Source organism: Ciconia boyciana, chromosome 5 (genome assembly GCF_034638445.1).
Source record: "Ciconia boyciana chromosome 5, ASM3463844v1, whole genome shotgun sequence".
In the NCBI taxonomy this organism is placed as follows: domain Eukaryota; kingdom Metazoa; phylum Chordata; class Aves; order Ciconiiformes; family Ciconiidae; genus Ciconia; species Ciconia boyciana.
In genome coordinates, this window is record NC_132938.1 from 6,743,624 (window position 1) to 6,771,461 (window position 27,838).

A 27,838-nucleotide genomic window follows, 5' to 3' on the forward strand; every position below is an offset into this window, starting at 1 on the left:
TGGAAAGTTGCCTTGGGGAAGCAACAGGCGTGGGGGCAGTTCGGGTGTCCCAACTGCCATCCCCATCCTTACACCTCTGCAAAAGGATCCAGCCCTACAGGCTGTGGCCACTCCATCTCCATCTCCTCCCTATCCCTTCCTACCAGCAAGAGGGCCCTGGACTGCCTGAAGGTGTCCAGTGTACGTTTTGCCCCAAACCACGCCTGATAAATTGGGTTGAACTGGAATTGAACTCTCCTTCCAGGGTGAAATACAGGTTTTCTGTCCTGGCAGGAGATGGGCACTGGTTATTCACATTGTAGACACAGAAGGAACACCACAGCCACCTCCCACACTCTCGCGTGGCGCTGCAGGCTGGATGGAGATGTGGTTTTCGGACACACACAGGAGAGGAAACACTTCCTTCTTAGCTGCCTTTTCCAAGCCTTGTTCTTGGATGATGATTGGGAATCATCACTGGGAAATGGGTGTATTGCTGGCTGTGATATACCTAGCCGGGATGATGTTCTCACAACCGCTCAAAGCTGATCAGGATTTTAAGAAAACACCACCACTGCCTCCTCACCCCCTGCTGCAACCCCAATACATGCCACTAAAGGACCAATTTGTCCTCACGTGCATCTCTCCCATGACTCCTGTCTCAGGTTTCATCTTCCAAGGTTTTCACGTTACAGGTCGACATTGATCCTCATGCTAGGAACTGAACCAATATGGATTGTTACACTAGGCATCAGATGGGCACCTCATGGACAAATGGAAAGGCCTAGCTCAACAGGTCCTAAAAAGCAGATGTTGGTTTCCAGAGAACTCATCTTAGATGTGGAGAAACATAAGAAAAACCACTGAGAAATGTCAAAGAGGAAAACCCCTGGTTTTGTTTTCTTGTTATTCTGCTGAGGAGCAGGTAGGGGATTCTTGAACAAACCATCCCTTTTCATCTCTTGGCTTCCACTGAAGGTATGGAGCAAACCAGTTGGATTTTGAGATAGATGGGCAAACAGAAAAGCCCTTTTTTTATTTAGAAATCCAACCATTGCCTTTAGACTTTTCATTGGCTCTGTTGGCTGCCCACTGGCAGCTGATCCATTGACTATCCCTTTTTTGCTGAGTGCAAAATTGATGAAGCACCTGTCTAAGCTGAAAAGCAGGTCCTGAAAGGCATCAGAGCCCCCAGCTCACCCTGAAGGTGAGCAACGGTGGATCCCCCTCCCTGGAAACTGCTTCTTCAGTTAGAGCAATCCACACAGCCAGTGCACCACACCAGTGCAACTGGCTTCTGGCACAGAATTGTCTCATATCAATCTGCTGCCACCACTGCAAACATTTTCTGATTTTTAACTATGGAGACTAATTTACCCTAATTAATTTATCCTGATGTAGGAACTCCACTTAATCTCACTTGCAAAGTGCCCACAGTTTCATGTTGCACCTGTGTCAGCTGCAGAATCTTTTTTCATCAGTTTTTCATCAGAAAAATGCCACTTTACACAAAACACCATCTGTCGTTGTTACTCAGTTTGCACTCAATGCCCACAGGCATACATGACACTTTTTGGAACCAGCTTCCCACTTCTACCGTCCCTTAGTCAACCACTCATGGACATCGTTGGAAAGAAATGATGATCACAAGGAGGCAATGGGAAAAAACCACTTAGGAAAGAATCAATTAAAATTTAACCAAGGACTTCAGGATCAGGACTTGTGTAGAGACAAACAGGCTTCCAATAAGAATGTAAATAATTTTATAACAGGTTTTTTTGCTTTGATTTTTAATGCTAGTGGTAGAAAAAGGATGTTGTTTCTGCCAAGATCTCCTCTGCTTTGAGCCCTCAGAAGATTTTTCAGGACTCTCCTCCAGCAGGTCCATGCTGTCAGACTGGTGCCACTGGAAACAATCCTTATGGAGATATCACATTCCTATATCACATTCCCCATGTTTGGAGGTGCCACAGGCAATGTTATCCCACAGGCATGAATTGTGTCAAGCTCAGGGTTTATTCCTTCTTGTGGAAGAGGCTCGGTGAGGTCTCATTGCTGGGTTCAGGCATGACTTGAATCTTTTGGTTTTTGAGGGCAGCTTCCCTCATCTTGTAATACATTAACTCATTCTGCTGGAACATACGCAGCTCCATCTCCGTCTGGACACGCATGACCTGAGGGACACAACATGTTATAAAACCTGTGACATGGGATCTCGAAGCAAGTGAATAAAGCACTGCCTAAAAATGGGGACCGTCCTTCAGGAATGTCCTAAGCCATGTAGTGACTGATGCAATTTAATCTACGTGTCCCACCAGCTGGACCGAAGCTGACTGGACACAGATATCCAGTTATTTTCTCAAACCTAGTTACCTGTGTGCTGTGAAGGTGAAGAAGGCATCAGCCCTTCCTGCACCCAGCTCTTCCGCAGGCTGCTGGGAAGCCCCACGCTCCCAAACCTGATGCAGGACCTAGAGGCGATGCTGTGCAGAGCCAGGGAGTGAGTGTGCTTCCCATCCACACCCTGGGCCTGACCCGTGGTGTGACCCATCACCAAGGTGAGAGTCACCTCATGTGGGAGGAGGCAGGAGAGGAGGAGGGGGATGCTCAGCTCCTCTTCGACCACATCACAGTTGCACCCCCTGCATCCCAGGATTCACTGTGAGCAGAGTCATTCCTAGTGCTGCATTATGGCAGAGGCTCAGAAGGGATTTTAGGAAATCTTTTTACACCTGTCAGTGAGTTTATTCAACCCTTGGTTTAACAGCACAGAGATAAGCATGTGCCATATATCCACTATTTTCCTCCTGAAGTAAATGGGAAGGGAGATACAGAAATGGGAGTGCTGGGGTCTTGCCCTCTGCTATATATAGGGAAACAGTCAACAGACAGATTGGCTTTAGGTACTACTAGATACTCATTTTTCTGATGATATAAAATTGCACTAATAAAGGTTATAGCTCTGCTATAACGGGGACTAAGACATCAATACAGGATTTCATTTGGTATTGTGTAATTTTTTTGGCTAATAAAGGAGAATGCTGTAAAGCCAACAGGTCACATCAGGTGAGTTAAAGGCTAAAGAAATGATAGATCCTCAGCTGCAATTGTAATTAGTTCATCACAGCTGAGCAGATGTAATTCCCTGGGATCTGCAGCTCTTGACCCTAAGCCAGGAAATACACCTATGTCATGTGAGGAAAAAATACATTGCAGCTTAGAAGGACTGGGGAGTGGTAAATAAAGAATGGACACCGATAAAGAAAATCAGTTGGTAAACTGGGAACATCCACCATACGTAATTTGATATAGTCAAATTATAATGCCATCCATCCAAGAGCAGACAGATCAGGCTGTTTGAAGAATGGGAGGCTCTGTCCTTGGACACAGCATTTTCAAAGAAGGTTCCGGGGCTCAGTGGCCATTTTTAATGTATGTCCTGGTGCAGGATAAAAGCTATTTTTCAGGGATGAAAATTTCCCATAGGAAGGGACACACATTTCCCAGCAGACTGTAACATAATCTAGAGAAAACCACAACACCAGTAAGAAGCAGTCAGTACTTGCTTGATGCATCTCTCAGCTCTTATGGATGGGTTGTTTCTACAGCTTGAATGTGATTTTGCCCAGACAGGCAGCAGAGACAACACAGGAGATGACACCTACCTCCAGGTCTTTAGTAATTGGGTGGGAAGGTCCATGGGTTATCAGGAGAATAGCATAGGCTTTACAGATCAAGCCATGCCCAGCTTCAATGAGACCAGCATGCCAGTGAGTCACTCCTGCCCGCATCACGGCCATCCCCAGCTGTGCGTTGTTGGGATGGTATATTTTCCTGGAAAAACATTGAGTAATGTTAGTTCAGGAAAGATCTGCATTCCCCAATGTTTGTCAGTGTCAAACAGTGACAAACAGTGGCAAAATATGTTTGCCAAAGAGCAGACTGTTTACTCAGGTGAAAAACCTATTGCATTCGGTGCCACTGAAATGTGCAGCCCTGCTTAGAAAGGGGCAGGCATGAGTTACACGAGGACAGGAGTTAAATGAGGTCATGAGTTGTGAAAGAGGATGAATGACCTGCGAACGGGCAAAGTTGGACACCTGGGCTGGAGAATGCCAAGCTGTGTCATTCCAGCATATTTTGGCACAAACAAAACCCAGATCTGACCCTACAGCCCAGAAGGCACCAACTTAACTTCAGACATTTAATGAAGTGCCTAAATTGATAATGTAACAACCACCAGCTTCTCATTCAAAGTGCGGAGAGAAATGGGCGGTTCCAGAAACTCCAGAAATGTTCATCTCATCACCTGGAGATGCATCCTTGCTTCCAGGGACTGTAAGATCACTCCCCTATGGTCAGTACCCCAGGTGGGCAAGATGAATCCTGGCCTCTACATCCAACTTTAGAAGCACAGGAAGAGTTAGAAGCTGCTTGGATTTATCTGAAAACCTGTCTTCAAAGGCTTAGTTGGCATATTGAATTGGCAGATCTTAAAGCAAGGAAGGAAATTACTGCAGTCCTCACTCTGGACTGAAAAACTGAGGAACAGGGAGGGGAAGCAATTTCCTCTGTGTCATTCAATTAGCTCAGTGCCAGGGCTGGGACATGAAGTGGCTTGTCAGGCCTGCAAGCCAGGGAGATGACTCTGTCACCCCTCTGAAAATGAACAAAATATCACAGGCCTTTTGAGGTAGAACTGACCAGAAAGACAAGTAATGTGTATGAGATACTCTCAGCAGGAGGGTGAACAAGATGACAAAATGGGCTTTTCTCTCTTCTCTATGGTTTCCTTTACTTTTAAATATTTTTTTTAATTTTTTTTTTTTTGCTATTTAATACTCATCAGTCCTGTAGTAAAACCTCAGTAATAATAAAGTACATAAGTTTTACTGTGAGGTTTGTCCTGGATCTATGTGAACTAAGCCTGAATTTCTTTATTGTCACTAAGCTTTTACCACAGGACTTGTGCATATTAATTAGCCAAGACAAAAATCCCTGTATTATTCAAGAGTGAAGGGATATCTTGAATGACAGCCATTTGACACAGTTTCTCTTTTCTCTGCAACTTCCCCTTCCCACAGGGTGCAGGGGAACAGACCATGTCCTGCAGTGACAGCCTCCCTGTCCTGCACCCAGGCTCTGTGTCTTGCTACCAGGGCAGCCCTGAGATGCTTCTGAGACAAAACAAAGAGGCTAATGAAAGAGGTACCCAAACCATTTGCCAGTTACAGTTTAGTAAATCAAGGTGTTTGGGAACTCTTGTTTGGGAGCATTTAGGAAGAGGTCCCTCTCTGTCTGGTGATATAATCAGGTCCCAATCTGAATGCCAGCACCGCTGCCCTGATGGGAGCAGACTAAGAAAATTATTCCTAAAATGCATTGTCTAACATTGCTTAACTACAGAGAGCTGCCAAAAATAAGACACAGACATACAGGTAGCCATCCACCATCCTCTTGGCGTAGTCAGCTGCTTCCTCAAACATCTGGAGGTAGGAAAGCACCTCGGAGGCAATGCTGAGGATCCTCAGGAGGTAGATGTTCGTGTCCCCCAGCACAGGCTCCTGTTTCTTCAGGCACTCACGGCACAGCTTCACAACCTGCACCCAGGGGAAGCAGGGAGAGGAAGGGAAAGTCAGAGCACCTTTGGCCCTGAAGCTGCCACACCAAAGCCCTGTGGGTTGCATGGTCCATACCAGTCCTAGAAGCCAAGTCAGCCTCCATGAAGGTTGAGGAAGATAAGATATGCTTTTATTTGTTGAAAAACATCAGTCTAGCAAAATGATTGGTGCTCAAATCTTCCTCTCCCAGGGTTACATTCATAAAACTGGTGAGGAAAAAGTGATGTCTACTGTTCAGGAGACAAAAGACCCCAGGAGGTTGGGTTTTGTCAGAGACCAAGTGCCTACAGGACTCTTATACTCCAACACCATTCACCCAGCCTTCTTCGAGCACTTGATGCAATGAATGCTCTTAATGACCCCATGGGGCTAGGGACACGCAGCTGCACTGTCCCATGCCTGTCTGCTCAGCTGCATCACAGCTGCACCTAGCCCTGACCCAACATCCAGATCTCTGCTCTGAGGAACTTCTGCGTTTTCCCAAAGTAAGTTCAAACCCAGAGGCTGTTGCTCAACCCGGACTGTTTTCCTGAAGCTGTTACACTCTGAAGAGAAAAATTAAATATTTCCTGGGTCAGCAAAAGAGGGAGAAAGGAAGAAGTGACTTGAGCTCTCTCACTCTTCGCCCTTTTGGCCTGTGCTCCAAGTGGGACATGGGTCTCCCACACCACACACCCACCCTCAGCACCTGACAAATGAGCAGCATGCAGGAGCCAGGAGGTGAAGAGGAGATCAACACAGGCAAATGTAGCCCACAGCTTGATGTGGCAAGTCTCCTGACTGTCCTGCCCTCTCCCAAACCCACTGTCCTCCTTTTTATGAGGCTACCTGGCAGACCTGACTCTTTACACTTGCTCTGTAACTCATGGGTTTTGCCCAAGAGGCCCTTGGTTCAATACCTGTGTCAATTGGAGGTGCTGGAAGTCACTTGAATCTTCTTGTATCATCACTACAAAAGAAATCAGTCTGGGATGTTGTCTCAGACATGGTCATGCTTTACAGAGGGCAGAAACCAGTGTCAGCTTTTGCAATCTGAACTGCCAAGAGGGCAGGAAGCACATGGGGATACTCAGGTTACAGCAACGGGGCTTTGTTTCGTCCTTAAATCATTGACGTAGAGAGGGACAAGACCTGCTTTCCTTGGCAGTGCATATATAGCAAGAGAGCAGAAGTACCAGGACTCACTTCGTGGTAAAGTCCCTCCATGCGGGCCTTGTTGATCTTCTCCAGTGTGTCCTTGGAGAACTGGATGACCTCCTTCACCGTCTCTGCAGAGGGCTGGGGACAATGTTAGGAAAACCAGTGAGGAAAATGCACTGCCTGACGCATGCCAAAATACCCTGGTTGAAGGGATGCTTGTTCTGCAGTCTGGGAACCCAAATCAGCTCAGTGAGATGCTTCCCACATCACTTGCTACCTTCCTATCGCTGGCTGGATATCCCAGCATGCCTCCTCAGACCTGTTTAAGACTGGACTGAAATGGTCCCGCAGGAGAGGTGAAGCTCCTGCTGACTTCAGCAAGAGTGTTGCTCATCAGGGTCGCAGCCATGTACATCTGGCATGCATAACTGGGTTCCTCAACTCTTCCCTCCACTTCTCTCCTCTGGAAAAGGGACAGAACTGACCCTGCAACTGGGAGGTCTCACAAGATGCCAAAAAGGCTGTGAAAGCCACTGGTTGGCATGTATCAGGTGCTCCTAGTGCAGCTGCTTGAGAGAAATGAGGCTCTTGAATGAGAGATGGGTGGAATAAGGATAGGAAAGATCACTAAATTTTACCCACTCTGAGAAATGCTGTCATTAGGTCCAAACACCATAAGATGGTTGATTTCAGTTGCATCCAGAGAGTGAAATGTGTTTTCCCACACACCTCGAAGTTTGGATTTTGCTGTGTATTTGAAGGCATGATGCACATCTAGGCATACCTGACAAAACACTAACCAGCTCCTAATTAGCTGCCTCCTTTCCCTTCATTTAATGCTGAAATATAACATTATGATATCCAGCACCATCAATCATCTTCTGCTTTTCTGTGCCTTTCAAATTTGCATTTTCAAACTATCCTAGCTATCACAGCCTTCCTTTTCATAAATGGGAAATCTGAAATCAGCCCACAATTGCCTGACTCCAGGAGCTTGCAGGAAGAGCCTGGTCTAGAGACACACGATAGAGCCAGAGCACAGGCATGTGCACAGCAGCCAGGAAGGACCTCTGGGTGCGGATCAAAAGCAGAGACCCAACATTGCAACGAAGGACACAAAGATTTGGAGTCAGGACTGTGGGACTGTCCCATTGTTTTTTTTCCCACACCCGGTCAATCAGATTTTTGAGGAATCTGTGAAATTCAGCAAGTTGGGAAAAGCTCTTGAAAGTTTAGTATGGAAGGAAAACCAGTAGCTTTTCAGAGCCATATACCCCCCATCTATTTATGGATACGCATGTATGTGTTATGATTTATTATTCTATATTATTAGACTGAAGCTATCATAACTAATCAGATTTTGGCAGCTGTTTGAGCAGCACACAGGGTATCCTAGTGCGCAGAGCACATTCAAAGGCAATGTTAACGTCAGTGCAAATCACATCGCTATGCTGTCTGAGTAAAGACTCCCAGAATAGGTACTTTAAACAGCACTTCCACACTTAGTCTAATAAAATTCCTCTCTTGCATTTACTAGACTCCTAAGCCTGTTGCCATTATAAACAATGGGAACTTTGCTACTATTTGGAAGGGGTGAAGGACTGGAGGTCGGAGCGGCTGTTGAGGATGTAAGCTGTCAATCTCCATATATTCATAGCGCTTTTTCCACACAGCTGTGAGCGTTGCTGCTCTCAGGCAAGTGAGCCTGAATTCAGAAAATGTGATACAGCCGGTGGTGAGCAGACGTGCTCTGTGGGTGAGGTCAGTCTGGATACTTATTGTGTGTGGATGGAGAGTATTTTTAAAAGCTGAAATAATGCACCTTGCATAGTTACAGGCTTTTTCTATACAAGCACTTCAGATTGTGGAGGACATTTACCCAAAAGTGCATGTCTTCCCACTGCGTGCTGCAGAGCACCTCTAGTGCTCATGAAAAGGGGATGGCGCATCTCACTGCTCAGTCAAGGCTTGATAGCAGGTGTTGAATGAGAGCTGAGATTTTTTTATGCCATCCACTGAAGGAGGTGTTCAAAAATATTTCTACAGAAGGTCAGATGAAAACGCTTCTGCATCAGAGGACTGAGCTCTGGGACAGCTTTACATTAGAAGCGAGGAGTTCCAGTAGTCAGGATTAGCCTTAAAATGAAGCTTGATAATTTAGTAATGGGATTATATAGCAGGGTCTTTTGCACTAGTGGGGAACCCAAAAAGCAAAGGGTTTCTTCTAGCCCCATATCCTACTTCCCATGGGAGCTCCCTGATATCAGTTCAATCCCATTTCTCCAAACCTTGCTCAAGGAGAGACTTTTGCTCTGCAATATCCAGCTTTTCCTGACTGCCACCTATATGAAAGAAGAGTCATGGGTCTGAACTTGGCTTTCCGGTAACTGTGCTGAGCTGGAAGCTGAGGGTTTTGTACTCATTCCCAGGAAGCTGCAGCTTCATGGGCCTCTCCTGGTGGCAGTGCTGGTCTAAGAGGTCATGGTTCCTCATCCCACCTTTGCTGTTTGGTCCTGCCCCACATCAGCCTCTGAGCTGTACTGTCTGCTTCATTACACAACTGTTCAATAGCGCAGATCAATGACTTGATAATACATTAAAAGGCTCTTATCCTGCCTTGCCTTGCCTTACCCTCCCTTACACGCTTTGTAAAGCTTGCAGGAGTAGAAACCCCCTAAGCTAACACTGCCACAGAGGACACAAAATATGAGCAATTATATCCTTGGGCAGAGGAACCAAAAAGAAACTCTTAGAGCTAGCAGCATGCTCATAAACTGGAGCCGCTGGCCAAGCAACACATCCCACTGCCAACAGCAAGACACAGCCTTACACCCTCCCACTCGATGACTTGTGAGATCTCCAAGGAAAACACAGATTACTTAAAAATGAACAGTGAAACATGTTAATTCTTCACAGTCAGTCTGCCCACAACAACCATGCACAAATGTCAAGCGATGGTACAAACTCCCTGTGACAGGCCTTTGCAAGGAGGGACTGGATGTTCAGGCTTCCCACCTTCCTGGAGCCAATGTGATGGTACACATTTTACAAACCATACAGCTTCAGCAGCACTGATTAGTCCTGTCACCATGAATCACCTGCAACACGTTTTCCTTTCTGCTGTATAAACTTTGATTCCCTTTCAGTTCCTCAAAAAAAACCCACAATCTAAATGCCAGCATTTTTCTCAGCTCTAGACCTAATTTTCTAATATTTTATTATTCTGCCTGTTGATGGACTTTTAGGTTAAAGGGAACTTTTGTGAGCTTTTTAAAATTAAAAACTGCACATATGTTGCATAACAGGGGTTAAACTGGCCTTGCATGGTAGGCTTGAATTGGTGTTGTGCTCAATCAAGGTTCAGTTTTGTTCTCATTTTTTACATTGGCACTAGTCAGGCTTCTGTCAAAATCTGACTCTGCTGCTATTGTGAGTGTCCCTGGGCTGAGGAGCCATGGTCACAGAGAAACACAGATGCCTTTGGTGGAGGAGACGCAGCCGCCTCTTGGTTTGGACACAGCAGGACAAACCATACCTTGCCTTCCCCTTCCTTCACTGCCAGCATCAGGTTGTCCTTGATCTGTTTCTTGCAGTGCTCGCAGGTGCAGTCGAAGTAATACTGCTTCTTCAGCTGCTTCCGCCGCTCCTCGCTCAGATTGAGGAAATCCACGTAGGAAACAGTCAGCTCGTCTCCTGGTGAAATCTTGCTCAGTGCCCGCAGCTCAATCCTGAGTGCAAAGGAGACAAGATGTGGATTTGGAAAAGCAGCAGAAGCAAAGGTGCAGCCATAGAGCCGTCAGGGAAAAATCCTGCGACCTGCCCCTGCCTTGCAAAAGTGAGCCCTTGCCCTAAGGTACTGCTTTAGCTCTCCAGGGAGACAATGCAGAGATGGGCAGCAGTCTGGTTAACTGAATACAGAGTAAAAACACGGTCACACCAGTTTTTCCTGCCCCTCTGCAAGTCCCTGGCAGGGATACGTAAGGGCCTGAGCTATGAAGAGATATCGGCTCCATTACTTTACCTGGGTGGGGACTGAACCTAGGCATAAACTTTTATTATGTTGCAAATCTCACCAGAAGAAAACCCTGAGATCAGAAATACCCAACAAGCCTTGCAAAATGCTGAGTTTGGACTTCGGGTCTTTTTTTAAGTACTGCTTTGCATGCTACCTGCATATCCCTGGCTAGACTCCCAGATCCCGAGCTGTGCTGCTTTCAGTATCGTTTTCACTCCGAGAAGTTAAGACAAATTCCCTCTGGGTGCTGGGTAAGAGATGCCCTCACCCTGTTCATGAATCTCTACATAAAGGCTTAGAAACAATTCCCTGGAAATAGTCTCTTTTTTATATAGCCTATTTGATCTGATATTGCTAATATTAAACACAAGGAAATCACCAGTCCCTGTTACTAAACCAAAATCCACAGCAAATCCTTAATGACAGGCTTTTGGAAAGCCAGATCTTTGCACCTGCCTTTCTCTCATGTCTTTCCCTGCAAAAGGTCTTAAATAACGTAGACACTCAAAACTATTCCCTTGCTGTTTCACTCTACAAGCTAAATCTCCCAGTTACTCTGGGCCATCTCTCAGTCACGGGAGCTGGACAGTCACAAGAATTTGGACAGAGTGGGAAAAACCTCCATCAAATACCAAATGCAAGGTGGTGCTTCTGTACCCATCTACTCCCCCATCTACTAGTGACTCTACCCATGGTTAGAAATAATTCAGTTGAGACTGGTGACCTTGGGCTCTCTGCTCAGGACAGTTAGTTTGTTAAACGTATTTTTGCAGCTAGGCATACTTACGTGTTATTAAAATGAAGCCAGTCCCATGGTCTGAGCTCCCACCCTGCCGTCGCACTACAGTGTGGTACATCAGTCCTGGGACTCCCTCACCACGGGCAGCCTTGATCATCCTCCTGATGAGCTCAACGGCGTGTTTGATGTACACGCGTGTACAGGATAGACCTGGGGGAACCTGCTGGCTCCCACCTGGACACGAGGGGCTCTAGATGGGACCCAATTAAGGTCTCACCAAAGCTGCATTAAAAGTCTGCTGGCTCCCATCTGAACACGAGGGGCTTTAGATGGGACCCAATGAAGGTGCACCAGGTGCATTAAGAGTAAGTCTTTTGGTGAGGCCATGACTTTTTCTGACATGACTTTTTCTGTGTGATCATATTTCTGCAAAAATTCCCTTGTAATTCCCTTGTAATTCCCATTACAAGCTCTCAGCATCAAGGGCGTAGCTCTGAGCCTTTCAGCTGTGCTAAAGCTGCTGTGAAAACTGCTCCCCAAGGCTGGTCTTGATCTTCTCCGGGTGTTAGATCATATCAACAGCATACTTCATACAAAATTTATCACTAAACATGCCATCGTCACGAAAGGCAGCTATTAGTTATGTCACAACCATGGGAAAATGGCAGCCAGAGAAAGATGCAACCTGCTACTCCAGGAGAAAGTGCATGAAAAAGAGCAATTCCCACCAGAAAGGTTTACACATATAAACATTCCTGTTCAGACTTAATGGGATCCTCGTTAAAGTGAGTCATGCAACCAGAGAAGCAAAATCAAGCCTCTGACTTTTATGATGCCCCTGATAGCCTAAGCACCATAGGTATATTTTAAGCAGCCATCCCTTGTGTGGAGGGGATTGATAGCGTTTGGGATAAGCCTGGAAACACATGGCATATTTTAAATGCTATAGTTAAAGAGACACTGTCAGCCGAGAGCACCCCACTGAGCTTGTCCTGTGCTCTTCCCCCAGCATCTGCCCCAAGCACCAAGGACCGTGAAAGAGGTATGCACAGGCACAGTGAGTGCCCGATAGCTCAAAACTCAAATTGCCTCAAAATAGCATCTCTAAGCAGAAGTGAAACTCATTTGCCCATTTTTATGGTCCTATCTATAATGCACCGAGTAAGCGTCAATGGTGAAGAAGAGCGCTTCAAAAGTATTTCACGTCTTATTTGAAGAAATTGCATGTTTGCTTGAAATTAAAGTTTAAAGACAGCAGTGTCCCTTTAACAGAACTGACTATAATATACCAAGCACAGTGAGCTAAGCAGAGGACTTTTCTTTTTTTTGCACACATTTTAGTGATTTCTTTAGTTTGGATCAGGTAACAGTGGCATCATTAAAAGGTAAAACATTAATCGGATATTATGATAAAAAAGGATGAAACCTACATCTCACGGTATTGCTACTGTAGTCAACGCATTCAACGGGCACTGTTTGTTGCAGAAGAAATGTGGACTATTTAGTATGTCAGTAATGCAATCATTTCTCATCTCCTAATACGCAAGGTTTTATTTTGGGCTGTACAAGATTAGCGAGACCTTGTTCTGACTTTCATGCTCTTGCCGTAGTCAGGGGAGGAGAAATGAGAAGTGGAGAGGGGAAATACTGACAGGGAGGAAAGGAGAGGGTGGGAAGGCAGGGAGGGAATTTTCTGAGGGGGAGACAGTCACAATATTACCACTATCATTTAATTTACTACAAAATGCAGAGTTAAGTGAGGTTTGGGTTTAGTGGGACTTTACACGGGGGAGGATTTCAGAAAACAGGGAAAGTGAAATTTTCTGCAAACACAGGAGCCCCTTGAGGCTGTTTGCAGCTTTTCCATTAAACACGGGGCATGAGGGGTACAGGGCAAGGGGAAGGACGATGCTTTCAAGACCGACCCACCTCATCTGTGTGTGGAACATTGATCTTACAGCCTCATGACTGAAAGACAAAACAAACATCTGCAGTTTACACAGGTACAAGTACAACCAAAAAAAAATGGGTACACGGTGTAGAGCATCGGGACATCGTCCTGAAGGGGGACACGGGGGTTCCCAGCGCCTGGCTCATGTCTCACTGCATGTAGAGCTTCATTTTTGCTATGCAGCTGACATAACTGAATCACCCGTCGCTGGGCCACAGTGGATTTTGGGGAGAGCTGTCCTGGCACTGTGATTTCAGGAGTGGTCTTGGCCAGGGGATGAGCAAAACCTGCTTCTGACGTTTGCCAGGTGCATTAGGGTTAGTTATCCTGCACTGAAATGTCTCCAACCAACATCAGTAGCCATGCTCTCTAAAACATAGCTTGAAATGGAAATCAGACTGGGATATCAGCAACAAGGACTGTGGTCTGTGTGATGAGTTTAGTGGGTCCTCAAGTCTGGTATTGTGCCCTGAGCACTGACAGAGAGCTCAGTTCCCACAACAGGGGCTTATCACCAGGTTTCCACAGAAAGACAAGAAACCTTCATAATTTACCTGGCCAATTGTAAAACATAACTAGATGGTCAAGGTTTAAAGTCAGTAATAGGATACATGTGGGAACTTTGACAAGCTGCCAGGCAAACAAAATGCCATTCCTCTACTTACCACACAGAAACTCAGACTTCGGGGTTGCTATGACTGCTAGTTACATCCTCCACTTCCCAGGCTGGTGGGAGAGGCTCTCCATCATCCCACTATGGATCTGATCCAGGGCAACTGGATATCAGAGCACAGACTCCAATTTGACTTTGGATCAGACCCTATTTCCCACCAAGGTAACCATCCTAATGCAGTTTCATTTTCTCTTTGCTCGTTTACCAGCTGCTTGATAAACACTGGCATAGTTTTATCAGGTAAAACCAGCATCGAGAACTGGAGTGCACAAGCAATGTGTTAGTTAAAGAAGGGGAGGCTGGGGGGTTAACTTACAGCACTAAAGTTTGGTGAACATGGGAAGTTATAAAATCTTAAGACCGACTGGAAAATTTGGATGAAATATTGCAGCTGTGCAGTTTTTGGCAAGCAGTTTCCCACAGTTAATGTCTTGCACACAATGCAACTTGCTGGATCAGTGGCAGTTTATACCTGTTCTGGTCTGGGAGGAGGCTGGGAAGAGCAGAATATCCCTCCCGCGGGCTGCCCTGAGCTCTGAGAGCCACAGCCTCCGCTCCCAGCTCTGCTGAAACGTCCCTGCATTTCCCACTTCATCTCTTTCTATCTCACATGTGCTGCAGAAGTTTTCCTACAGCACTAGGGTGGGGATGGGGAATGCACAGCGGCTTAGGGCATCCTGCACTCGCACGTGACTCGGTTTGCAGATAACAGTCACAATTGTCATTAAGATCCCATTGCTAAAGAGTTAATCAGTGATTAATAGAGATGGTACACTCTCACAAAGATGAGGGTTGTGTTAGGAATGGTTATAAACACATCAGCAGATACTGATACACAGCTGATTGCAAACTACAGTTATGAGAAACTCTTGGACTATGGACTTGGTATAATCTTTAATAATTTATTAACCATAATTGTTCCTTAACTCTTTATAAATAAAGCCTCAATATAAGGGGTGATCTAGGCAGCTACTTAGTACTTCATCTGCCTATTTTGAGTCTTGTTTCAAAACTCACAGAAATCAGGGAAAAAATCTTTGCTGGTTCACTGGATTTGGGGTCAAATCTTGTGTATTTGTTTAGTGCATCAGACAATATTTTTTAAAATAAAAATAATGAGAGAGAAAACAGCTCCTCTTTAGAAAGAAAATCCTGATTTTTTTTTGTTTCAGAGCTAGAGAAGGAAACGAGAATGAATAGATTTTCTGGGGCAGGGATCTGACACCGTGGGGTTAGCAGAATCTGCTGAGTTGCCTGTCAGGATACATCCCTGCTGTGCCCAAGGAAAGAAATATCCACTCACTTGCCATTGTTGAAGATGACGGTACAGTTGGGCCAGCAGTCATGGTTGGCCTGGCAGAGGTTGGGGAAGACTCCCACACCAACAGCCTGCAGTCCTCTTTGGTCACTGAGGGTAAAGCCATTGCAGTTGATCTAGTCCCAAAACATAGGCAGGAAGAAGCATTAAAGGAGAAAAAGCTGAACTCAGGTACTTTCAGGATTTCTCAGTTCCCACTGATGCTTTAGAAGAGGTATATCTCCAGCATCCCATCTCCAAACTTTAAGGAGAAAGGAGGAGTGCCTACAAGATTATTGCGGAAAGTAATTGTAGAAACATCTTTAGTTGGGATAAAACATCAGAAGAGAAGCAATGCAGGACTCATGCAGATGGAGCAACTCAGAGCAAAGCTGAGTAAATGTTGCAGAATATTTGCTGTTAATATTCATTTGGGATGTCTGAGATAAATTTGGTTTGACCATGCATTGGTTTCCTGACATTCACTTCCTGCAAATAATTCAGAAAAAGGTCAGAGGAAAATGAATTTGAGGCAATTCAGGAGAGCCTAGACAGAAAGCAAAGTTCACGCTTATTAAAACAGGTATCAGTTAGAAATTAACCTTGAGAGATGCATTCAACCTGGTTACGTTTGCTGGATGACCCACAGAGCTTATAAAAACTAATTACTACTGTTTGTTATGAGTCCCAAACAATTTTCCGAATGACTACTTTTGGGTGACATATATGCCAAGAATAAATTATTATACTTTTCTATATGGTACATTATTATCACATATGAATGGAACAGTTTTTAGTTGCAAACATAAACAAAGGAAATATTTGCAAAGATAAAATGTGATAGGATATACCAAAGGAAATAATTAACTCGGCTGCTAACTCTTTTACTCTGTTAATAGTTTGATCTCCTCTCTTAACTGATTCTGTACTTTATCTGTACTTCCTTACTTCTGCATGGGCAAGTTATGTCGGTCACTAGTACATAGGTCTCCGTGTGCCCAGTGGACTGGATTTTCTTTGCAGAGTGGGTACTAAAGGATGCTGTGTCCCCTCCCTGTGCTAGGGCTGGCAAAGCCAACTTCTCCGCCACATCAGCCATCAGCAGAGGTGTGAGCAGAGCGTGCATCTCAGCTCAGCTCACCCTGGCCCCTCGGGCAGTGTTGTTAGCTGAGGGGTTAGTGCAGCCCGGGATACACCGACTTGCACCGGCGCTGGGGGCAGAGCAGCTCAGCCTGAACTGGCTTCTCAGAATTTCCTCCTCTGCTATGCTGAGAACAAAAATTTGTAGTTAACAAGTTAGTAATGGATATTATTAAATATATGTAGTATACTTTACCTATTTTTATTATACATATATAAAAATATATATCTATAATATACATGTAAAAATCTAATGCACACAATATATAATAGACATCAATGTACATACTAAAACAGATCTGCCATATTCAAATATATTCTAAGTATATTTACTAAAAATATATTTAAATAGATTTTCTCAGCTCCCCCAGGTGCAGAGAGATGCCCAGTGGGACTTGTGATGACAATGCAGCACCTGCGGTTGAGCGAGCCACTTGCCTGCATGCCTAGACAGATAAAAGGTTTCAGACCTTGCCCTTGTCATGCCTCAGTTTCCCAGTGTCGGTGCAGAAGCAATGAAGATGGGGAATGCAGCAGTATTCAAACCGCCTGCAGCAAACGCCGGTTTTGGCTATCCCAACTGCTATGGCCTCTTAAGGGCAAGAGAGGGATGAACTCGGGCTTCCTCAACTCAGGCCAGTTGGAGACTTTCTCTGGGGAGCTTGCACTAAAAGCAGCCCCCTGTTTGCTCTCCCACCCCTCTGACGTACCACTCCGAATATGTGGGAGATGTACTGCATGCCGAACTGCTGGCTCTGGGGCGGCCAAAACTCAAGGAAGCTCTCCACGTCAGCACGGAGCTCCTTCTTCTCCTCCTCGCCAAAGCTGTCCACATGGTTCTGCAGGTCATCGATGGAGACCAGGCAGCCCTCTGCCAGCCCGCTGCCTTCCCTCTCTATCTTCCACATGATGCGGGCAGCCAGCCTGGCCAGGAGAGAGCCCCAGGCGTTAGCACCACCACCCAGTGCAAGGATAAGGACTGAAGGGCCATCAAAATTCATTTCATGGGTGGGAAATTATGTGTAGACAGACCAAGACAGGCTCAGCATCAGATGGCTGATGGCTGGTCACCATCCATGGGCTTTTGAAGGAAAGGGAGACAGACGCAGGGATTTGCCCCGGCATCTATGTTCTCATCTGGAGAAGTGCTACAGGCCTCCAGGTCCCCAGCCCTTCATAACAGTTCTCATTTTCTTGGGGATTCCTCTCACTTTCTTATGACAGAGCCAGGATGTGAATCCAAATCAATGTACCCCGTAGACAAATTGGGGAAGAGCCCATCTCCTCTTCCACTTTTCCACCTGCTCCCCACTTTCCCACACCTCCTAAACCACCCCAGGCGGGTTTGCCTCACCACGTTCAGCTGCAGTAGAGTATCTGGGGCCCAGCACCAAAAAAAAAAAAAAGCAGGAGCACAACCCCCTTGCAGCCGGGATGCTCCTCCAGGTCCCAATCCTGTCAGCTCATGCATGCTCCTGGCCTTTCCCAAACCAGCTCCCACCTCCACCCTGTCCAAATCAGGCCACCCAGCTCTTCCTCACCACCCTCTGGAGGGATGCCCTCTGCTCTCCCACCATCCCCAGGCTGCTGGCTCAGCCCCTGGGGCCAGCTCTCACCGGATGTTTTCGGTGGGTGCCTTGCCGTGCTTCTTGATGGCGGAGCACTCATTTTTGTGGTTCAGCCAAGCTGCTCGCTGGCAGGTCCGGTCGCAGTAGTAGGCGAACTTGCACTGGCCACAGCGGTGGAGCCTCTCCTGCCGTTTGAAGCAGGTGTGACAGATGACGTGCGTCAGGCTGGAAGGACAGAAGGACCCGTTGGCTTGTACCTCAGTGAAGGGCCAGCTCCACCCAGCAAGGGTCCAGCCAGCTTTGCGTCCCTGGGCTCCCCACACCCACTGAGGATGGACCCCCTGATATTTTTGGGGAGGACAGAGAAACATCCCACCCAGCCTAATCCTTGTGTGCTTGCCCAGTGCTGTTGCTTTTCTGTTTGGCTGTGCCAAAGAGACAGATATTTTGTTTAAAGGAGGACGGCAATAAAGCATTCCCCAGCTCTCAGCCCTCTTGTCTGCAGCTCATCTGCTCCTCAGCACCGCCGCTGTTAACAGGATTTTCAGTCTGTTTTAGTTTTCTGTCTGGCCCATGCTGAAGCACCAGCCACTCGTTTGCTGAGCAGAAAGCAGATGCCTAATGAGTCTATAGCTCAGGCAAGCACAAAGAAGAATATGAAGGCAAAGAGCCAGCCTAAGAGCTTCACCTTCCTGCAAAGCCTCTGAATTCGGCTGAAGTGAAACCCCTCCTGAGCACTACAGCTTTCCTGGGCCTTGCATGGGCCAGGTCACAAAATGGAGCAGCAGCCACCATCATGCCTAAGCGACTTAGGAAAACATTGGGTGAGAGGGACCAAACGGGAGCATGGCTCTGAGCCGTCCTAACTGCTCTCCTAAGCCTTCCTCAGGCACAGGCATGCTGTGGGGATACAAATATACATCAGAAATTCTCTGCTAGTGAGCAGACCAGAGGTGTATCACGATGAAGAAGACTGAAAGATGGAAGTGGTTGCATAGGGAAACCCTGTGTTTGTGCTGCTTGAAACCAAGATATGTTTCCATGGATTAAAAAGCAGCTTTGCTTGTTACTTCTTTTTGCCACTGGGCCAAAGGTGTAGCTGTACTAGAGGCATTGCACTGGGCAATTGTGGCACTGTGTTGGAAATGACATGAGGAAACCAAGAAAACTGCCTCCTTCAAGTTAGATCTTCTCATCGCAGAGTGGTTTATGTCTTCTCCTCCTTCCTTCAGTCGCAGTACATGTCTCCTGGCTGTCTACCATCAGGAGACAGCAGCACGGAGGCCCAGGCTGGATGGGTTTGGGGCTCTCCCGGTCCCAGTGACTCGAGACAGATGCTTAATGTGGATTAGTGAAGGTCTGAGGGACCAGGGCAGGATCCCGGCTGTTCAGCAGACCCCCAAGCACAAACGCCAAGGCACAAATGGATTTTCAGCTGCCCGAGGATGGACAAGGAACACCAAACAGCTGAAGAGAGAGGAAACATGAACGCTCGAGCTCGCAGGAGTACTGGCTGGGGTAGGACATGGAGTGGGCTGGCTGTAATGCCAAGCTTAGAGAGCAGTACTTGCATTTATGACCACTCTAAGATTTGATTAATAAATCCAGGGGATTTTTCATCTTCACGAGGCTGCTATATTGCTGAGCTGAGGCCGTCAATGATTTAGTGCTGGTCAGTGGCCCAGAATATGCCACCCACGGGGGTGTTCTTAAACATCCCAGGTAATGAGCACAGTGCCTGATGTGAGGATGTGCTCTGCTATCAGGGCATGAAGTTTAGTCCGCTGTCAGTTTTAGCACTGTGCTCTTTAGGCCACTTAAAGCCTTCCTGCAGACGGGCTAGCGATGCAGATTTCTCCTCCAAATCCAAAAGCCTGACGTGTCTTTCTCTGGTGCCAGCAGCGGTAAGTGCTGCTCACCAGCTATTCCTGCTCCTGGCTCTGCAGTTTAACTAGTTGAGAGGTTACTGTGAGTTAGATGGTCATGGGATAACTCGTAAACCCTCTCAAAAGGAGCAGGTTGCTTCTTTGGGGGGTTCAAAACAGGATTTCCAAGAAGCATCCTACAATTCTATATATGCAACTAAAACCAAGGCTGGGGGAGGAATGTATCAGAGGATACTGGTGAGGAATTCTAACCTCATGTCCTCCCTCCGAGAGTGTCCAGGGTCCCAGACCAAGTGTGCTTCCCCTGCCCCCAACCTTTATCTCCCGTAACCCTGCTCAGGTGATAACCACCAGTGGTGGTCGCAATGGATGCATCTGGTCGTGATGGCTGGATCCGCTCAAAGTGGATTCAGGAGACAGATAACAACACAATAGCCTAGGGCTATTGTGCGATGCACCCACCTAAGAAACTAAAATCTGTGGTCGGTATGCAAATATGACTATGAGTCAATCATCTTACCCCCATAAATAGTGAGCAGCCCAAGAGCCCTTTGAGCTCTCCTGCACGGCAGCGGGCTGCACGCCAGGATCTCCCCTTGAGCAGAGACGCCTCTCAAGGTTACTCCTCGAGGCTGAGAGATTCCTTGCCACAACAGATCCTTGGTAAGGGACTAATAGCATGCTAAACTTTGAAATCTTAGCTAAGTGATATAAAGGATTGATTGCACATATATAATCCTTTAGACATAAGCCGTTGACCAAGTCTGGGACTAGGATTGGATCTAGCCACACCTAGACTCCTCTCGGAGAAGGAGTTTAGAAAGCAAGGGGATCCTTTTCCAAACCTCATGACACAACAGGAGAATCCTTTTCCGAACCTCGTGACAGTTTTGTCTGACCCTGTCCTCTATGCAGTAAATAATCAAGTGTACCTTGCCATCGAATCTTGTTAAACCACTGTTGCATTGAACTTTGTTAACTCACTGTTTTATATCAATAAAGTATATTTTTGCTTCTTTCTTACAAGTGAAGTGCACTCTCACTCCATCTGCAACACTCCCCCATGTTCCCCTTTCACACGTCCAGCTGCTTGCTCCAGGGTCTTGCTTCATTGGGAAGGAGGGGGAGACACTTTGGTCTCCTGCCCAAACAACTTTGGGACTTTCCCCTTACTGCTACAGAAGGCTTTTCACTGCCTGATTTGGTGCCCCCAGCTGCCTGCTTCTCCAGGCAACTGCCCACTTTATCTCTGCCTCCAGCCAGGCTCGACAGTACGGGAAAATTTAAATTCCCATCACTTAGACACTGCTGGCCCCAGGATGGAGGTTCTCCTTGCAAAAAACTCACTGACCACAGAGGCTTCATTACCAAGGACACATTATCATTATCCAGAACCCATGGTGGGGAAACTGAGGCACAAGGAAAGAAAAAATGTATTGATGACCACACGAAGAGTCTGTGCCACAGCAGGAATCAGACCCACAGCCCCAGAGTCCCCAGCCCCAAGACTGTCCTGCCTCTCCACTATACAGACATATGTATGCATATTTATATCTATCACAGTACACTTTAAATGCACTTTCATTCCTCTGGCACTATTGCATGACCTGCTGACACAATCCACCCTGCGCATTGGCTCTTGCAGGATGAAAAGGGCCATTGATTTAAAGCAGAGGGCCATTGATTTAAAGCAGAATGACCTGCAGCAGACAACACCACGTGCAAAAATGAGGTTTGGAAAATGACAGTGAGCAGTGCCAACACACAGGAGGGAGCCTGATACAAGGTAAGCACCCGGGATGGGGCAGGGGGGAGCACGTGTCCAGGAAGGGGGATGCAGCCAAACTCCATTAAGTCAAATGAAAGAGCTGGGAGCTGGTGAGAAATGCGAGGCTGTGCTCTGTCAGCTGTCAAGTCAGAGGGGCAGAGAGGTGCAAGAGAGATTACACTCCTTATAAGGCAAAGGAGAGCCAGAGAGCTGATAAAACCCGTGTGGTTACGTTGTGCTGGGAAGCGTGGGGAGATATCTCGCGCAGGGAATGGGGCTCCTTCTTGCCGCCTGCGTGCTTTGAGGGCAGTCAGAAAGTGAAAAGGCAGTTAAAGAAGTTTCCCTGTAAAGAGGAATGACAGGTCAGAGGGGAATACAGTGCAGCAAAACCCGAGTCCTCAAACAGGGGCTTGTCTGCCCCCAGCTCTCTCTCTGAGAACAGAAAAATACTGAAATGTTGGCTTTGCATTTTGCTGTTTATTGCATAAGGTGTCCAGAGTTTCCAAAGCAAAACCAGCTGATGGAACTTACTACCAGCCCTGGAAAGCCCTCATTTCTGAGGAGATGCAGAAATGCACAAAAAAAAGTTATACAGGCTTCCCAAGGAGGCGAAGGAACAGTTCATGTGGTACTGAAACTGCAGACACAATTACTCATAGGTAATCTGACTGGCAGGTATAAGAAATACCACACCTCTCACAAAACCCTCGCAGGATCCTTCATGCTCAGAAATGGTTTAAAATAAGACTGGATTTATTGATAATGTGCATTACCAGGACTCCGGAGGCCTGGACTCAACTCTTGGTGCAGTAATTAAATCAGGAGACACAGGTATTGAGATCTATTGCCTAAATCTTCAACAGACATTGCTCAAGCACTGCCTGACTCTGCAAGCACCTAAATCCCCCAGGTGCCCCTAGGCAATCATGCAAACTCCTGCTGTCTCAGAGGAGCTCAGAGCCAGACACCCCAAAAGTGGGGCTCTCCCTTGGCCCCAGGGCTGGACCTTATGACAGGCTCTGATATCATCTGTCCTAGAGGTAGACAACACCAAGGACACCAAAGGCTTGCAGTGGTCCACAGTCTCCCCTGTCATCCCCTCTGCAATGGTTAAGGTCCCCCAAGGACAAGGAGACCAGCAGGTTAAACCCAAGTCTCTCAGGCTGTGGAAACCACTGATCTATAAAGCCTTCTCTATCTGGCCTAGAAACTGTTTAACACAACCCAAAGTGGCTCCAGGTGGCCCGAATGGAGCTTACTCTCCCTGTAAAGAGAGCAGCCCATGCCCATGTGGTCAGGATGCTGCATGGCCAGGCAGCACTGAAGGTTTCTGGAGAGATGTGTGGTACCTACGCAGGAGCCCTGGAGGTTTGAACCCTTAGAGACTCGGTGCTCGGCTTCCCTTGCTTTAACACAGGGACAATACAACTGCTTTCTGCTGTGTCTATGTACACCATGGCCTCTGGGGTGATCTCTGGCCATTCATTCACTGCCATCTTCCACACATAGTGAGAACTTCTTTTTTTCACCCTGCCCAAAAGCAGGTTCTTCATTAGCACAGTGATTTCTCCAGCCCATCCAAGCCTTGCCAGGTCAGGGATTTAGGACTGACTTGGAGGGCAGGTGCCACTGACTGACTCACTAAATGACTTTCTGGGGAGTCTCAGGTTTCCTTGGCCACTCATCCAAGCATCAGCCGAGCTCAACCCTCAGGGGTTCATGAGCTCTGATGTTACGTAGATGAGACGCACAACTGCTACTAATCCTGGACGTAGCTACAGTCACAAAAGCAATGATTCAATGTGCCAGCCAACAAATGCAAGAGGTGACAGAGCACTGTCAGCTAAACCGTGGCTCCTGCAAGCACGGCTCTCAGTGAAAGCAGAAGAAACAAATAGCTCTTGTGACTGCTTGGATTGGATTCAGATGGATTAAGATCTGTTGGACCTGCCAGGACAGAGGGCTGAGCACTGCCACAGGAAATATATTAACCTCATCTCTGAGACATGCACAACCCAAACATCTGCGAATCATTTCCTATCCAGCACCCACAGCATCTCATTCACTGATCTGGAAAAGCAAGGTGAGATGGCTGTGGTGCAAAGGAATAAAAGTAGGATTTCATTGAATAGCTAATGGACATGGTGAGAAGCTCACAAACTATTTAATATGAGTTTATGCTATTCTGTACATGACAGATGACACACACAGACAACCTAACTTACACCTAAGTCCACCTGCTTCATGTTTATTATTGGCTGGCTAGGCATCTCTCTCCTCAAGGTCCTACAGAGGACGGTATAAGAATAGCCTAAGATGTAGGCAAAGTCCACTTGGCTTTCAAAGCAGAGGCTGTAACACTTCATTAAACACAACAGCCTAAGAAAATGCACCTGCTTTTTCAGCATTGAAAGGAAAAGGGAGGTATTCAATAGCTGACTTCTACTGAGGATGCCTATAATGGTGAATTATTAGCACAAGAACAGTTCTGCTCCTTTAAAAAAGGGGGTTGGAACTTAGTACTTTTATCTTTACAATGTCAGGGGTGACACATCCTAGTTTGTTTGATTTGAGCAGAGGATTTATTTTAGACCAATTTTAGACTATTTTACTTTTAGTCTTTCATTCCAAGCTTTCTCTGCCTCTTTTTAGAGAGATGTGGGTGTGGTTTCCTTTAAAAAAGCTAGGTTTTATTTAAGCTTTTGAACAAATGAGATAATAATAAAAAATCAAACCCCAGAAAATTTTAAACAATGTGAATATGATCACATTGGCTCTCAGTTTTTATTGGTATCAGCTCAAAGAATTTGCTTCCATAATCTTTTCAGTCATGCTGTTATGGAAAATTTTGCATTTCTTATATCCCTAGGTCATCCCAGCTACAATAATGGAGGTCCCCACATTTCCCTTGGAAAATGTTTTGGGCCGGCTTCATACATCAAAAAGGAGTTCAAAAATTGCATGATCTCAGGTTTTTGGCAATTTGCAGATCCCTCGTCAAGCAGATCTTCAGGTGATCTTGGCATTCCTACCACATGACACTGTTTGCCTTGACTACTGTCTCTCAAACCCCACTGGTTAAAGAGCAAACCTTCTCTTGACGAAGGTTGACAGAGATATATCAGGCATCCCCATGCCTGTAGGAAATGTAAACTCTTACAGGCTCGAGAGCCAAATGACACGGGCACAGGAGAAGGTCACATACTGTACATTGAGCCCAGGCAATGGGAATGCCATCGTCCTGAAGGTGGCAGTGAGGAAAGGAGACCGGGGATCTTCCAAGAGAAAGTGAAGAGAGAAAGAAGGATTAAACCCAGCATGTAAGCAGAGCACTAGAGAAAGCTTCAGTGAGAGTCAATGTCAATGGGGAACGCACAGGGGCTTTGCAAATCAAAAAATGACCCCAACAAACGCAAAGAATCCCTTGAGAAGATATTTTTCCAACCTTCTGCATCTATTTTAGGGCAAAGTAGGCCTGACACTGGTGTTTTCTGAGTGCTATTTCAGCTGATAACAGCAAGGCTTATTCAAACAGATCAGAGAGTGTGTCTGCACTTTATCCAAACAGCAAAATACCAGAGATCACACCGAGATCTGCACCCTCTTTTAATCAGTATTCACTGTCTCTCTAAACAGCCTGCTCTAGTTCAGACAGAAATAACGGGCTTGATGCGGGAGTCAATGCCAGGTAACCACTGTATTAAGCAAAAGGTTACAGAATCATAGAATCACAGAATGGTTTGGGTTGGAAGGGACATTTAAAGGTCATCTAGTCCAACCCCCCTGCAATGAGCAGGGTTAGCCTTGTGAGTCATACCTTGGTCTTAAAATCTAAGAAACTATGAGCTGGCTGATGTCTATAGGAACCTTCTTTAGCTTCACTTTGAGTTTTATGTACTTCTGGACTAAAGGTCTCTGGCACCAGCTAAGAAACTGCTGAAAATGCTCAGATGGCCATTATTGGGTTGAAGAGTACAAGCCCTCACCAGCTTTAATGACTTCAGGGACCTTCAGGGGCTTCTAGGGTGGGATGCAGTCTGCAGATTTAGACACTTAGATGTGCTCATCTGTACCCTCAGTGTCCAAGTAGAGATCCCATCAAAACACTCAGTGGGGTCTGGAAAGCCATTCCGTTCAAAGGTAGGTATCTGTGTTTGGTGCACATTATAGTGCTCCATTGATTATAATGGACATTTAGGGCTGGTTTCACTGGCCTGGACATAGGAGCCTAGTGCTATTTTAGGCTCTGCAGGGACACCCATCTGGCCTGAGAGGAGGCCTGATTCTCATAAATCCTGTTTTGTACCTGTCAGCCCTAAGAGGATGTCTCAGACACTCTGGGGCATCTCAAATGACACTAAACACCTACAGCAACTGAATCCTGCCCTTAGCTCTACGGAGACACTTATCACAGACCTTAGTTTTGGGTGTCTTAATTTGCAAGCTGAGTCCCAAAGCATATTGCTGGACAAGCCATCACATCACCCTATAGGTTGGTCCAGTTAAATTGATGGTCTTACTTGCTCAGATTATGATGGCTGATTATAGAGTTTTTTCAAAGAACACATTTCTCCTTTTCCTAGCAAAATAAAATTCTCAACACCTCCTCAAACTCAGCCTCCTACTGAAAGACAGACATTCATACAGTGCAGTTGGGTGACAGCCCCAGTTCCAAATTACATCAATACACAGAGAAAGGCCTCTGCATCATTTAAGCCCAAAGCGTAGTGTATCCACACTTTCTGCTGTAAGCACCTAACACCAGGTGCCAAGATTCATTGTTCAGGCTCCCTAGATCCCTGTACAGTCGAGGAAAAGAGGTTTGTTCTTCTGATAGTTTCTCAGAGTATGAAAGGTAGAGTTCTGCTATGCAACAGCCCTATGGAGGGGTTTCTCACTTACACACCTGAAATTAAACACCTGTAGCAGATAATGCAAATTTTTTTGTTTCATAATTACGTTCTTCAGCAGGTCAAATGATGATCAGCTTTTATGGGGCTCCCCCACTTCTGAACAGTAACACCCTCCATCTCTTGACATCTTTGTGCCTGGGCACAAACACAAGCTGCCTTCCATCCTGGAGTACGGCCACACCAAGAAAACTACGTTGTATCTCTGAAAAGCTGCTCCTACTAATCTGAAAAAGACACCTTCGCTTTGCCTGCTGTGTTTCCACATCACATGTAGTCACACAGAAGACTGCAGTGTGGCCACTGTAGTATGATGGACATCCATACAGAAGTTGGTTTCAACAGCAAAATCAGGGGCAGGATTTCAGGGGCTCAGCATCCCCACTGGGACCAGACTTCCCAAAGAACTAAGCACCTCAAAGGGCTGCAAAGTACAGACCAACTTTTCCAAGCACTCTGCACTCTCATGCTTCTGTGGTGGCCTTTAAACACAAAGAAAGCAGAGCTCTGTGGAAAATCTGGTCACCTATTTGGTAGGACCTGAGCTGAAAAATTAAACCTACCAATCACTCATACTGGAATCCCCTTTCCATAGTACACATATACAATGCTTTCAGCAAGAGATGAAGATGCTGAGTGGAAGTAGGATGATGGATTCTGGACTTTGGGTTTCTCAGTGCAGGGTGAGATCCTTTTTAATAGTGTAGGCTCAACACCAGTTCTAGGACCTATAAATGCTTGGTTGTGGGCATGGAAAAACACATGCCTCTTCATCGGACTCTTCATCCATGCAGAGGCAACAGCAGTTCTTTCAGGGCAAAACCAGCCACCACGGCCTAGTGTGGATTTATTCTTGCACGTCCTTCAAGGATCCAGGCTATCCTTCTTTGATAGCAATCGCTTCAATGGGGGTTATATGTAATTTAATACCCTGGGATAGTGGTAGAAGGTATCTTCAAAACTAAAGCCCTGTGTGTGTGAAAAACATCAGAGCAGTTTTCACAAGAAAAATGCATGTTTCCATGAAATCTCAGGCCCAGGATATTCCCTGCTGAGCACTAACCAACAAGCATTTAGTTGGCACTGCCTGCTCCGGAGATTTTGGTAATGCATTTCATCACTGACGTATATAAAGTGCCTTGGGATGAAAT

At 46.2% G+C, this 27,838-nt stretch overlaps 1 protein-coding gene across 1 annotated transcript in view; it reads right to left on the minus strand.

The window, feature by feature from the left end:
* Positions 1-1,623: 1,623 nt before the first annotated feature.
* The window catches only part of SMYD1 (SET and MYND domain containing 1), a 30,584-nt gene continuing 4,369 nt past the window's right edge, over positions 1,624-27,838 (minus strand). The window contains exons 4-11 of the mRNA XM_072862016.1: positions 18,172-18,348; positions 17,266-17,479; positions 15,422-15,552; positions 10,276-10,468; positions 6,786-6,878; positions 5,416-5,579; positions 3,645-3,813; positions 1,624-2,153 (exon numbers count right to left, since the gene is read on the minus strand). Of these exons, the coding sequence (XP_072718117.1) occupies positions 1,995-2,153; positions 3,645-3,813; positions 5,416-5,579; positions 6,786-6,878; positions 10,276-10,468; positions 15,422-15,552; positions 17,266-17,479; positions 18,172-18,348 (1,300 nt within the window). The 3' untranslated portion in view covers positions 1,624-1,994. The remainder of the gene's footprint in view (positions 2,154-3,644; positions 3,814-5,415; positions 5,580-6,785; positions 6,879-10,275; positions 10,469-15,421; positions 15,553-17,265; positions 17,480-18,171; positions 18,349-27,838) is intronic.